This window comes from Genypterus blacodes, unplaced genomic scaffold (genome assembly GCF_046128005.1).
Source record: "Genypterus blacodes isolate CSIRO-AG114 ecotype Tasmania unplaced genomic scaffold, CSIRO-AGI_Gbla_v1 ptg000055l_1, whole genome shotgun sequence".
Lineage (NCBI taxonomy): Eukaryota > Metazoa > Chordata > Actinopteri > Ophidiiformes > Ophidiidae > Genypterus > Genypterus blacodes.
Genome location: NW_027466867.1, coordinates 1463903 through 1477500, shown reverse-complemented (window position 1 = coordinate 1477500; position 13598 = coordinate 1463903). Strand labels below are relative to the sequence as shown.

The 13598-nt window shown below is 49.3% G+C and overlaps 1 protein-coding gene across 6 annotated transcripts in view; it reads left to right on the top strand.

Annotated features, from left to right (window-relative positions):
* Window positions 1–13171, top strand: part of LOC143001815 (PH and SEC7 domain-containing protein 1-like) — a 49385-nt gene extending 36214 nt beyond the window's left edge. For 5 of the 6 annotated variants that reach the window (XM_076151624.1, XM_076151623.1, XM_076151625.1 and 2 more), the window contains 7 exons: window positions 4477–4520; window positions 8057–8253; window positions 8347–8417; window positions 8735–8892; window positions 9731–9875; window positions 10404–10547; window positions 10688–13171. In XM_076151624.1, the coding sequence (XP_076007739.1) occupies window positions 4477–4520; window positions 8057–8253; window positions 8347–8417; window positions 8735–8892; window positions 9731–9875; window positions 10404–10547; window positions 10688–10951 (1023 nt within the window). In that variant the 3' untranslated portion in view covers window positions 10952–13171. Of the gene's footprint in view, window positions 1–272; window positions 2080–4476; window positions 4521–8056; window positions 8254–8346; window positions 8418–8734; window positions 8893–9730; window positions 9876–10403; window positions 10548–10687 lie in introns of those variants that run through there. The other variant, XM_076151629.1, reaches the window with a different exon arrangement.
* The last annotated feature ends 427 nt before the right edge of the window (window positions 13172–13598 follow it).

Here is a 13598-nt window from a genome sequence, read left to right as displayed (position 1 = left end):
CCTCCTTCCATGCGGTCTCACTTGAAGCACCAGACAATTAGACACTCATTTAAACATGTGTGTGTGTTTGTGTGTATATATTTATTTGCCTGCCTGTGTCTATGTGTGTATGCGTGGAATAGGCAGTTGGCAGAGTGTGATTTGCTGATGAGGACTGAGAGAGAGGGAGAGGAGGGAGGTACGCATTGACGAAATGAGAGAGAGAGAGAGCGGGAGAGAGCGAGAGAAAGAGCGGGCGAGCGAGAGAGAGAGAGAGTGAGAGCGTAGAGAGAGCGCCGTCCCTATGTGCTTCTTTTTCTCTCTGCAATTCAAGCAGCCGGCTCTCCTTCCCTGTCCTCCGCAGCAGCAGGGAGTGTGAGAGAGAGACTGAGTGAGAGAGAGAGAAAGAGAGCGAGGGGGGACACAGCAGTGGAATTACGGAAGAGGAGATCGCAACAGCCCCCTCCCCTCCCAGCCACCCAAATAAATGGATCGACGAAGAATAAGGAAGGCATGAAAGACGTCGGCGGGAGAGCAGCGTTTTTTTTCCTCCTCGCACACCCACACCTGCCGTATGTGTGATGGGACCAAGCTGATACCGGCAGAGAGAGAGAGAGAAAGAGAGAGAGAGAGCGAGGCAGAGAGTCTGTACTGATAGAGAAGTGGATCACAGAGAGAGAGAGAGAGAGAGAAGGAGAGAGAGAGAGTAAATGGTGACACTGGACTTGCACACCCGGACACAGAGGACGGGAGGAAGAAGTGATTCTCCAGTGGGATAAGCCGACAACCTCAGCTGTGCCTGGATCCATCTTACAGCCGGAGCAACAGGATCCTTCAAAGCTTCTCTGGGCTCCAATCCCATCCGTTTACTTTACTTTGTTCTCCACTACAAATCCGGACTGGAGACCAAATTGAGGGCACTTTTTTTTGGAATCCCTTCCACCTTAGTCCACTCTCCTTCCCCTCGGAATCGTTTCCCTCCATCGTGTGTGTACAGATCTTTTTGTTTGCCCGTGTGTGTGTGTGTGTGTTTTTTACCTCTTCACTTCCGCATTTCTGCACCCATCTGTTTCATGCTGGCTGTCCGTTCACACCTCTGCAAGTGTTTCATACCATCTGTGACAGTGTCAGCTTAGGTTGCTCCGTGTGTGTGTCTGTGTGTGTCTGTGTCTGTGTGTGCGTGTGTGTGTGAGTGTGTGTCAGTGCCTGCGTGTTTAAGGATTGGTCCCCGTGCTTCTGGTCTCTGGACTCTGGGGTCTCACTTTTAGGACCTTTTCCCTGTTTGCAGCCACGTAGAGAGGTTTGTGTTTGCTGCAGTTCATGTCTTTGCCTTTCATGAACGCGATCATTAAACACAATCACAGCAGAGGAGGAAAAGAGCTGCAATCATCCTGAGATACACAAGAAATCCCCCTGGACTGATGGACTCACCTGTGGAAGGACGACTCACTTCCTCTTGTGTGACCTGGCCTCTAAGCCCTCTGCTGTGACATTGATTTGCAGTGAAGGAGTCGTTTCTGCACACATGTATAATACATGGCTGCTCCATCAATAATTCAGTGCCAGGTGGGCATTCAGGAGCCTAGTGGATGTTGATCAAGTCGTTCCGGGGAGAAGCTGGTCGGGGGTTTGATGACCACAGAGTGACCGACAGCGGCCACGTGACGTGTTGCATCGCCCCGCGGCCGATTCACTTCTAGCTGTGTTTTGGCACATCAGCATCTCACACTACACACTGTTGTTCACTGGACCGCAGCCACATCAGAGCCTGGGATTAGAGCCTCTCACCTTTTTTTTCTTCTGAATTTTTGTTGGATTTAAAGCGAACGCGCGTCCTCGTCGGAGTTGGATCCCAGCTCCGCGTGACCCGCATCCCATCCTCCCCTAGCCATGATTGGTGTTAACAGCCTGCACTCGGCAGGGCGCCTACGCTCACGCTCTCTTTGCACCGTGCGCTACGGCAGAGACTTCCGGATGATGGACCCGTTCCGCTATCCCAGAACCCCGCGGTCGCGCTCACTTAAACCCCTGGTGTTCCCAGACCTGTTAGGAAAAGCTCAGGATGGACAGAATCACCCACAGGCTCGGAAGAGGAGGAAGGTACAGCCATTCTCATCCGATTGTCCCGATTGTCTTTGTACTTCGACGTCATTCAATCCAACCATCTGTCATCGCACGTCGCTTTATATCAGCAGCATCGTTCATCATCAGTGTTTTATCCACCGTAACGTTCCATTGTAGCCTTTTTCTGCTTTTCTTTCTTTTCTGGCGCTGCTCCATCGCTCACTGAAGCACCGCCGCATCATCGCTGCTGTTGCTCACATCGAGCGTTTAAGCAGCCCCACCTGTGCGCTCCCAGTCTCAGTCTAGTTTTCCCCCAAGGGCTCAGCGGGGGTAATTCGCTATCATCACTCTCTTAGTCTTGTTCTTTTGCTTGCGGGGGGGTGATGAGGTCAGAGCCCAGACGCCGCGCATTAACCCTTCACGCTCCGCTCGGCACGCACCGATGGGCCGACGGAACCGTTTTATTTCTGGAAATTCATTCAAGCGGTTTGTGTACGTACGTCTGCGTGTGGAGGCAGAGGCGCCACACAGCAGACAGCAGGTTGGCGGAGGGAGGGAGGGAGGGAGGGAGGGAGGGGGACGGGGGGGATCGGTTCACTGGACCCGGCGTCCGATTTGGCCGTACATCACAACTCGGTGCGGCATATTGTGTAAGTCCCACCACTCAAGGCTAATGGCCCTCATTTGCCAGGCACCAGGTGACGTTGATGAAGCAAGTAGGCGAAGGTGTCAAACGTTAATCCTTCTCTCAACGAGCCAGGAGAGCCAGCCAGTCTGACTGAGGCTTTGATTTATACCAAAACCTGCAGCCATCTTTTGATTTATCTGGCTCCACACCTCCCTCCCTCTTTAGTCTCCTTCCCCTAAACACACAAGAGTCCTTTACTGTTGATGTTTGGAGGTGAGGGTTGAGTTATTTTTGTATGACCTCTCCTTTCGTCGCAATCTGCAGATCAACGGTCAGAGGCTTTGCTTAAATTCTGCAATTCTACTTCCAGCTCACAGATACAATATGAAGATTTGCTCATTAAGTCTCTTAGCGCTGTGAAACCGGCCAAACCTGGAATACCTGGGAAACTCGGGCAGTATTCCTGTCTGTGGGGATGATGAATATGTATGAGCAGCCTCAGTTTGAAAATACAGTTTGAATAGTGAAACTTTACAGAAGCCAGAGACCTGAACTCAATCTGTAACGATGGAGGAAACGCTGCTGCTCATTAATATTCATGACACTGTGCAGTTTGAGTCATTCCAAGATTTTCTTAGTGGGAACTTAACCTGATTAGACGCACTGGTGCTTCATTAGAATTCCCAGTTTTGTTTGACTCAAGGCCACAATGCGACAAAATTGGAGTAGAAACCGTCCGGATTAGCAACTTTAATCAGAGGAGGAGGGTAACGAGCACATGATTGATTTCAGCCGCGGATGGGATTTCTTCCCCCCCACCCCCCGCACGCGGCAATTATGGTGGCATTGAAACAGACTGTGTGTTATTGCTCTACAAGGAATACGGAGGTGAATGAGGCGGTGATGAACTAACGGCCCACAAGTATCCTCTCCATCCCCTCGGGCTGTCACAGCTGTCCGTCAGCGGCTACGCCAGAGTCAGATGGCGGCTCGGTGCTCCCTCTCCTCACCTCCCACCCCCCCACACTCGCCCGGCTGAGACACACACGGGCGAGAAAGTGCGTAAAGGTCGCCAGTGTCATAGATTTCAAAGTCGAACCGGTCCAAAGACGGCAAAGAGACGAAGGGCCGCTCGCTTCCTTTAATCCTCTTCTATAGCTCGGCGTTTGGCTTCCTTCGCCAGGTTTCGTTGTTATGGCGATGGGACTAGAGTGTTGCTCTCCAAACTGGAATAATTGTCCCAAAAATGTTAAAAGTGCTACCAAGAATAGATAACAATCCAATCAAGCACAAGTGGCGATAGAAATGGAACTGGAAAAAAAAAACATTACCCTACAAAAGGCTGCAAAAATTAGGCTAAACATACAAATGACTGCGTGGATACAGACGAAACACACACACATGCACACACACTTTAATGTCCTTTAGAATGTTTTTTGTAACCTTATTGTATTCATTGTATCTTTGTTTGTTTCGCCTCCCTTAATTCAGATCAATGCCTTAATTTCCAAGTCTAAATAGTTTATCGGCTGGTTGATTTGTTTGGTCTATCCATTGTTTTGGCCGGGTTGCCGGGCGGAGAATCGACGGCCCTGGCGATGGAGTGACCGGATGATTCATAGATTGATCGGGTGGAGAAATTGGGTTAAACTCAGGCAAAGGGCACATTGAGCTGATTACAGAAGGGACACAGCTCCCCAATCACATGCTGGACGCATCTGGAGTGTGTGCTCTGTGTGTGTGTGTGTGTGCTGTGTGTGTGTGTGTGATTGATCTAAAAAACACTTTCCTCTCTCACCTCACAGGCTCTCTACAACTCAATCAAGAATCAGAAGCTTCAATGGACACTGTAAGTTATTTTACATTGATTTTGAGTTGATATGAGGCAAACAATCTCCAATGTTTCGTTGCTCACCATCTGTGGCTCTATCTTTGCTTTAATAAAACACACACACACACACGCGTACACACACATACTAACAGATCCTAATGAAGGACGGGAGGCAATAAGGGATATTGATTAACTTGTTAGCGTCCTCATTAATGACGCGAGTGTTGTCTGCCATGCCAAAGGAAACATTAGTGTGTCAAGGGTTGCTATTCTGGATCACAGTTTCAGAGTGCCTCAGAGATGCCAATTAAGTCGCTGGCTTTCCAAGCTTTGTTGCCATAGTTACGGCACCATGGATACGACTCCATAGCTACCGCATTGCTCTTCCCCCTCGACGTGTTCCTGTCAGCGCGAGCACACAGATGCTAACCGATACGCACACAAATATATGCGGGAATTATGGTTAGACGGTGTGTGTGTGTTTGCGTGTGTGTGCACAGACGTGTAAAGAGATTTATGGAAGGAGACAGAGAGTGAGAGGGGGGAGGGAGAGGGAGAAGGAGAGAGAGAGAGAGGCACAGCCGTTTAAATGGCTCTTTACCTGCGTGCTGTACAAAGGTGTGACCACAGCCTCCCACCACAGTCCCTAAAATAGCAGCCGCGCTCCCGAAGCAGCCGGGGGGGAAAAACACGGTCAGCGGAGCAAATCAGGGAGGAGGAGGAGGAGGAGGAGGAGGAGGTCCAGAGGCGATCCAGTTCAGACATCTCTGCTGACATATGGACGTCTGTTTAAAGACAGAAGAGATAAAGACTAAGACACCGTTTAACGTTTGTCCGTCAAGCCTCTTCTATTCGATTTGATTCTATTACATTCTATTCTATTCTATTGAATGTTGAGGCTCTGTGAGTCCTAATTCACTCATCTCCTCTCAGATTGAGGCTTAAGTAAACACTATCATGCAGCGGAGTCGTAGCCTGAGGCAGAGGTGGGATTTTGTTTTTGACACAAATCCAAACTCTCTTCTGCGACTGCATGATTGCTAAATGTATATGTGAAATCTGCCTCTGTGTGTGTGTGTGTGTGTGTGTGCGTGTGTGTTTGCACGCCCGTACGTACGTCTGCACCCCGGTGAGCAGCACAATGCACAAAACACAGCCATGGATGTTATTTCACACCCCCACAGAGAAACACACACATGGCCCCTCTCAGCAGTGTGCAGTTGGATGCACCCACATGTTCTCCACTCACATGCACAGGACAAACACACACACACACACATGCTCCCTCATTGCGGAGCGGGGGAGGAGAGCAGAGGGAGAGGTGGTGGGCATTGTGCACCCCCTCCCTTCCAGAGAGAGAGAGAGAGAGAGAGAGAGAGAGAGAGAGGCTCAACAAGTCAGAGATAAAAGGAGATACAGATTTGTAGATAAGAGCAGGACAGGTGGAGTGGAGACAAAATGGCAGAAAAGTGTTTGAGAATGGCAAAAAATCAGCCAAGGCCCGTCTGCTTTAATATTCCTTTTATTCTGCTAATCCCTCTCTCTCTCCGTCCCTCAGTGGCTCTAATCATCCCGTCTTATTATCATCAGCCGCTGCCGCCGCCGCTGCCACCTCTCGCCTTCAGTGGGAGGGCAGAGTGTGTGCCGCCCGTTGCATCATGCCACATAGAGACGGGCAGGGAGGCTGTATTGATTTGTGATTCTGAGGACGTGAGGATTTGCAATAACATGCCGGATGTAAAAGAGGACAGATGGATGAATTCATGTCCTCTATCACTTCACCCGTGCAGCAACATCAGGACAAAGCAGCCGGCACACACTGCCTCCTTCCCTTCCCTTCACTCTCCTCTCCTCTCCTCTCCTCTCCTCTCCTCTCCTCTCCTCTCCTCTCCTCTCCTCTCGCCCCTTATTTTGTTGATCATCTTCCAACATCAGCTTTTGTCTCTTCCCGGCTTTGTCCCCCCCACCTCCCTTTGTCTCTGTCTCGTCACTTATCCATCCATCCATCCATCCATCCATCCCCCCCTCTCTCTCTCCAGCTCCTCTCCACTTTGTCTCTGTGTAGAATGGGATCCAGGCAGGCCAGCAGTTACCAGGCAACAGGCTACACGCTCATTGGCTCTGTCTCGGCTTCTATCTCTCCCCGGATCCTGCATGGGGTTAACTGCTGTTATGTACTGTTGGTTACTCATAGCGTGGTCTCGGGGGGGGTTCGGCATCCATCCAGTCATTTTTCTATTTTCAGGCTGAACTTTTGCATGGGTGCCGCCTGGTGAGGTAATAAGTGGAATCGCCACGTTACCTCAGTGGGCACGGCGGTCTCCTGTCACAGCCCGAGGCGTTCAGTGTCTCTTAATGTGACAAATCCCATGTGAGACACTGACAAAATGTATACACACCCTGAGGGATTAGCCAAGGAAGAACTTTGTTATCTGAACAATACAAATCCATCCCCTCTCTCTCTCACGTATGCGCTTTCATATCCTAAACAAACACACACACACACGCACGCACGCCACAGAAGAGTGGAGCGCTCACTGTGTTGGAGAGACAATTAGGAGATACGAGCGCGGGGAGAGTTATTTTCCGGGCAGTGTGCACACGCAGGAGAAGGCACACAGTTCACTTGGGAGCAGTTTAGCGGAGAGATAAAGCCGAGGTTTGGAGAGAGCCGGTGCTCAGCAGTTATCAAAATCCTCATTTACAAAGATGGCTCCTCAAGGTCTGTCTTTAATTAGTGATGTGCACCCTGCAAAGAAAGGGGAGGAAAAGAGGAAAAAAACTTTAACTCCCAGCCAAGACTCCGTGATAGTTTAAGGGCGGAGGAGCGTCGTCTGGGCGAGTGTGTGTGTGTGTGTGTGTGTGTGTGTTCATTTGCATATGCTGAGGTGGCTGAACGCCTCTCTCCCCCGTGTGTCTCCGTTAATAAGTTTGTAAAGCCTCCCGTAACTTTTCCCACACCCAGAGTGCATTCTGGGAACAGCGACGCTCCTCCTCCTCCTCCTCCCCAGCGGCGAAGATGTCCCTGTTTCTCACCTCCGTGCCACCAACAAGATCGATGGTGTCACTTTGTTTCACCCCCTTTTCTGTTTTGTTTTTGCTGTGGTGCTTTTTGATCAAGGAGAGTGGACCGCATCTCCAGAGACCTAAGGAGGAGAGGGAGAGAGAGAGAGAGAGAGAGAGAGGAACAGAAGGGGGAGAGAGAGAGAGGGGGAGAGAGAGAAAGAGAGGAAAACACAATTAAGGCTTTGAAGACATAGTTTCATTCAATCAGGTTTCCCCCAGATACACCAGGCTTTGAACGCACCTTCAGCACCCGGCAGCAGCAGCAGACAGCGATATTACTCATGTGTATGAAATGAAAGTTCTCCTGCCAGTGTGTGAGGCTTTGTGTGAAATCTCTGCACCTCTTGTCCTCCGCCGTTCCTCGAGCAACAAGCAAGAGAGAGTGAGAGGCAAACAGGACAGGATGAACCATGATGTGTTCATGTCGCTAATGAGCCATGACACATAAGTGTTGATCACCATGCGAATCTGTTTTTCCATCTCCATAGTGACGAGGAAGAGCTGCGTAAGTCGTTCTCGGAGCTCGGGGACAGCCTGTGCGACTCCAACGCCTCCAGGTCCATGAAGCGGGTGGGCAGCAGTGGGAAGCCCCTGTCGGAAGAGGCGCAGCAGCCGTCCGGAACGCTGCTGTACAACAACGGCTTCCTGGTGCGCAAAGTCCACGCCGACTCGGACGGGAAGAGAAGTACGACGACTTTACCCCGACTTTAAAGCGTAAATCACCTGTCCGAAGCTTTTACTGCAGGTATTCTGATAACTCCTCTGTTACGATTCACAGCACCAAGAGGGAAGAGAGGGTGGAAGACTTTCTACGCCATCTTAAAAGGCCTGATTCTCTATCTGCAGAAGGTAAGAGGCCTGAAGTCTGTACAGTCCTTCCCTGTGTGATAGTAATAGTAAGCCTAGTAGTGGTAGTGGTAGTAGTAGTATGAGTCTGACATCGCTTCAGTCTGCCGAGCTTCCCAGCATTAACATTGCATGATGGGGGAGTTAGAGCAGTGTTAGTGTTTATGTTTAACACTTCCTCATCTCACCGCTTCTCAAATCTAAAAACATATTCTCTCACCGCTCACCAGCTTGGGTAACAGTTAAAGGAAAGCCCGGGCCCTTAGTCATAGCGCTCATCTCTTATTGATGTCTGCCTGTCTGTCTGTCTGTCATGCCAGGGGGAATACAGGCCGGAGAAGCAGCTCTCAGACGAGGACCTGAAGAACGCCGTGTCCATCCACCACTCACTGGCCATGAAGGCGTCAGACTATAGCAAGAGGCCCAACGTGTTCTACCTGCGGACCGCCGACTGGAGGGTGTATCTCTTCCAGGCATCGTGAGTCCCTGTACACACAGAATGCATGCAGGCGTGTGAGCTTCGGCGTCCGCATCGAGACTTGACTCATTAAGATCTTAAACCTTCATCTCTCATCTGGAGGAAGGATCTTAATCCTGCTCATTACTGTAATCACAGTCAGCAGAGACCAAGGCTCATCTTATCAACACATTCCAAGGTCGATGCTGGAGTCTTGTTGTCTCTCTGCAGCCGTTTAGTCTGTAAGAAATCGGCCAATCGTTACGGAGCATCCACGAGTCAGAGCCAGGTGTGCACATGTGTGCGTGTGTGAACGGTGTCGTGTGCTGATGTATCACTGATGTATGAAATGAGGCAGTGAATATATAGTGTGTGTTTAGAGCAGGGTAAGGGCATGTGTGTGTGTGTGTGTGTGTGAGAGAGAGAGAGCAGGAAGTAGCCACATGTTCCAGTCCTCTGGAGGACAGGCGCTGTGCTCCAGTTGCAGCTTACATGCATTTGTCCCAGATTCTCTCTCTCTCTCTCTCTCTCTCCCTCTCTCCCTCTCTCTCTCTCTCCCTCCCTCTCTCTCTCTCTTTCTCTCTCAAGGGACCATAAGCAAGACTGATTCAGTCTGATATTCCTCATGGGTCCCTAATGGCTCTGTTAGAGTATAACCGGCCCTTTTCTTGTGCATTAATTGGCTCCAAAATTACTTCTTTGTCAACACTAAAGCAGTTTCCTCTGATGATGATCCCTTTGAAGTTGTAAGCCATGTGCTGATGCGTGCATGCAGTAGTATCTGATAATTGCAATGCATGTGTTTGCCCGTGTGTGTGTGTGTGTGTGTGTGGGCGTGTACCTGTGTTATGCTTCACAGGAATGCAGAGCAGATGCAGTCTTGGATCACGCGGATCAACACGGTCGCCTCCATGTTCTCTGCGCCTCCTTTCCCTGCAGCCATCGGCTCCCAGAAGAAGTTCAGTCGGCCTCTGCTGCCCGGGACAATGTCCAAACTGTCTGAGGTATCATCACTTTACTGCCACAAGCTTAAGACAAGTCTGATCCAAGTCTTTGACCATCAATAACATCTAATCAGTAGTTTGCAGCCGTTTGCAGTCTGGTTTGTCTCATTATTCTTTCATGGAGTTCCCAGAGTCATTAGAATTAAATTTTCATAAACAAACCCTCCATTTAACAGCATTAACACTTCCTACAATTCATCACCAGTCTCCATTATGTCTATAACTGCAGTACCTACTTTCCTCACATCTCAGAAATCAATCTGCTGCCCGCTGTAGTTTCTCCAAGAATAAGCAATAAATAATACAGGCAAATAATTCAATACAAGCCAACGCAGCGAGCAGGAAACATTACTCCATAATGAAAACATCATCAGTTTGCTGTTGTGTGTGTTTGTACAACTGGGACCGAGAAAAAGTGTCAGTAAAAGCTCACAGGTGTTTATCACTGTGTTGATCTCTCTGATGATGTAAGCTTTGACCTTGTTGACCTTGTTGACCTTGTCGACCTTGTTGACGTTGTGTTTGCAGGAGGAACAGGTCAAATCCCACGAAGCTCGATTCAGAGCCATCTCTACCGAACTAGCTGAGTTACGATCTTACCCTCCTGACCGCAAATGCAAAGGGCGAGAGCTGGACGAGTACCGCCAGCGTGACGAATACCTGGAGTTTGAGGTGAGCCGGACGATAAAAGAAAGAAATAAGAAAGGCAGTGGGGTATTAAGAGGTTATTTTAGTCCTGCAGCTCTCTCTCCAATCGTAAATCTCTTCCTTTGTCTTTGTCTTTGTCTTCCCTCACTCATACTCATTTGTAGAAAACACGCTACGGCACTTACGCCATGCTGCTACGGGCTAAAATCCGGAGCGGCGAGGAAGACCTGTCAGTGTTTGAGTCCCAGCTCCTGGAGGACAACGGGCTGCAGCGGGCTCACTCCAGCCCCACGCTGCAGGACAGCAGCCAGGCCAGCCAGGCCAGCAGCACCAGGGACGGCGGCAACAGCAGCAAGGCCAGCGTCTGCAGCGGCAAGCCTCGGCAGGAAGGCCAGAGACACAGCTACCGACAGGCCGTCAAGAAGTGAGACGGGGACGGGGGCGCCGGGAGCGGCACGGCGTTGCACTGCCAGCGGCAGGCTGTCTCCCTGCACAGGTTGTTATTTGAGATCCGCTAGGGTTTGGAGCTCTCCTTCTAAGGGGGTGCAGGAGTGAGGGTCTACCCCACGCCCTCCCCCGACCACGACGCCCTACCCGGCACCCCGATCTTCTCATCTGTTAGAGGAGGTGCAGATCCTGAGACTGGCAAAGTGGCTGGGCAAATACCAGCGAGGAGCGATGGTGCGGCAGGCCACAGATTTGCAGAGGTGAGGTGTCTTTGAGAAGATGTGCTGGGTGCAGCAGCGTACTGCACTGAGCAGTGGGATAAGGAGGGTGCTTATGGACTGAACAGGGCACCGTACAGGGACCTACATCCAGCATCCGTTCCTTTCGTCCTTTTTATTCTTTGAAGGCACCTCTCCCATTAAATTCTACCACTTCTTCTTCTTAACCTTTCGCTCAGTTGAGGGACCAAACATGTTTAAGTATTTGTAACATCGTTGTTTCAGATTCAGACTGTCCGTTTGATTTCTCTTAAGTGCTGTAACGGCTCCTGGACTCATTCTACATCAGCCGGTCCTTTGGAGCTTTACTTTACATTTGGCCACATTACAAAGGTGTGTTCACATTCCATTCAGAAGCCCGGACGTTACAGCGCCTGACGCTCCCGTGCATATTCCGCTGAGAAGGCCACCGATTGTGTCAAATTGAATCAAATTAATTCTGAAGCGCCCGTATAGAAACCAAACTAAAGGCGTGGTGGCTGTGGCTGCTGTGTACATCGTGGGTGAGGGTAGGAGACGGTGCAGCTCCCTTTTCTACTTCCTCTCCTCTTTTCTCTCTAGTTACCGATGGCCAGTTAGAGGCGGCAGGATAAGTAGACACTCCAGTACGCAGCAATGTAACTCAACACTGCATCTCAGCAAGAGAGTCACCATCTTCTTTTCCTCTACTTGAGCAGATGTTCTCTTATCCAGTTGCTTTGGCTTCTGTCCCGTGGTGTGCTTTCTGTTCTCTTTCTTCTTCTTCTTGGGCCGAATGTTGTTTTTTCCAGTGATCTGCATGCCTGCATCCTGCACAGCTTCTTTTCCGACCTTTTTGCTCCTCGGAAGGCAGAAAACTTGAGAGCAGCGTCGTGTTCTCCGGTGTCGCGAAGTCCTTTTCTCCTCATGCTGACTTCATATCCCACACGAGCCCTCTCTCTCTCTCTGTCTCTGTCTCTCTCTCTCTCTCTCTCTCTCCCTCTCTCTCTCTCTCTGTGTACCTATAGCTTCTCCTTTCTAAGCCCTATTTTAAACACTCACCAGGCAGACCCTGAATGTTCTTGTTTTTCAGTATTTTTACAGTATTTTACAGTCGTTTGTGGATGTTGAACATATTCCTCTTGTGTAATGTATGTCAAGTGTACGATGAAAAAAAAAGATCTTGATAATGTAAAGGAAAAATATGTTATCCATACTCTTTGTAAACATCCAGCATACGTTGTATATAAGGCACCAGCTGCTGTATGCTTATAATGTAGGATATATTTACAATATATTCAACACACTATTGTGACAAACGCGTTAAGAACATAGTCCAAATCTCTTGTGGTCAAAGTCCCGAAAGCACCACGTGATAATCATGTGTTCTTTTGCTTTTTCGTACATGTTTGAGTCGTTTTCAAAGGGTAATCCAGCAGCAGCACAATATGAGTATTCAAAATGCCTCTGTACCTATCAACAATTAGTAAAAAGGAGGATTAGGAGAGGAGAACAACGCATGAGTGTAAAAAACCAACAGCTACTGTGGGATTCCAGTGACAGTGCATGGTTTGTTATGACCTAATAGCATGATTTATTGGGGATCAGGGTTGATACTGATGTCAGATACCTGAAAAGAGTGTGTGGGACGTTCAAGGGCGACACGGTGATAGTAGAAGTCCTCGTTTCAGAAGGACCGGGGTCAATACTGAACCATATTCTTAGCAAATATGATTTCCGGTAACCATATCCACCTCATAACAGTCAATATTTCATTCTTGAAGTATAGCCATTTTCTACTCAGGCTTTGGGAACGACACAGCTGCGGTGCCAGTGTCCTACCAGCAGGGAGAGCTGTCAACATTCAGTTGTTTCTTTTTTCCAGCCATAACGATACCTGCTGCACCTGCAGGGGAATATGCATGGCATCTCCCATTCACTGGGGAGCGGGGATACGCAGGGCTACGAGACAGGATGTGTGTGTCTGTGTGTGTGTGTGTGTGTGTCTGTGTGTGTGAGAGAGAGAGAGAGAGTTGCTGTATGCATGCTGTAACCACGCTGGCGGTAGAGAACATTCCAGACCCTTTCATGTATGAATTTTTCTACATTCCAACTCCGATCTTGCAGCATCCATCACCATTTACAGTTTTTAGAAGTGCTGATTGACTATTCATGCCTCGCCCTCATTTCCTCACCATTTATTCCATCTGTATGCCATCTCATCCTCTGCTGCACGTCCCTTCTCTCATCCATCCTCCTTTTTTATTTTCTTGGTGTGACTTTTCAGATACCTACTGTATATCGTCGCCGTACTTGACACACTGTACCCTTTATTCGTTGTTTCACAACGTTGCAGCTGTGAATCTATCAGTAGTGTTTGACTCTGCTGTGT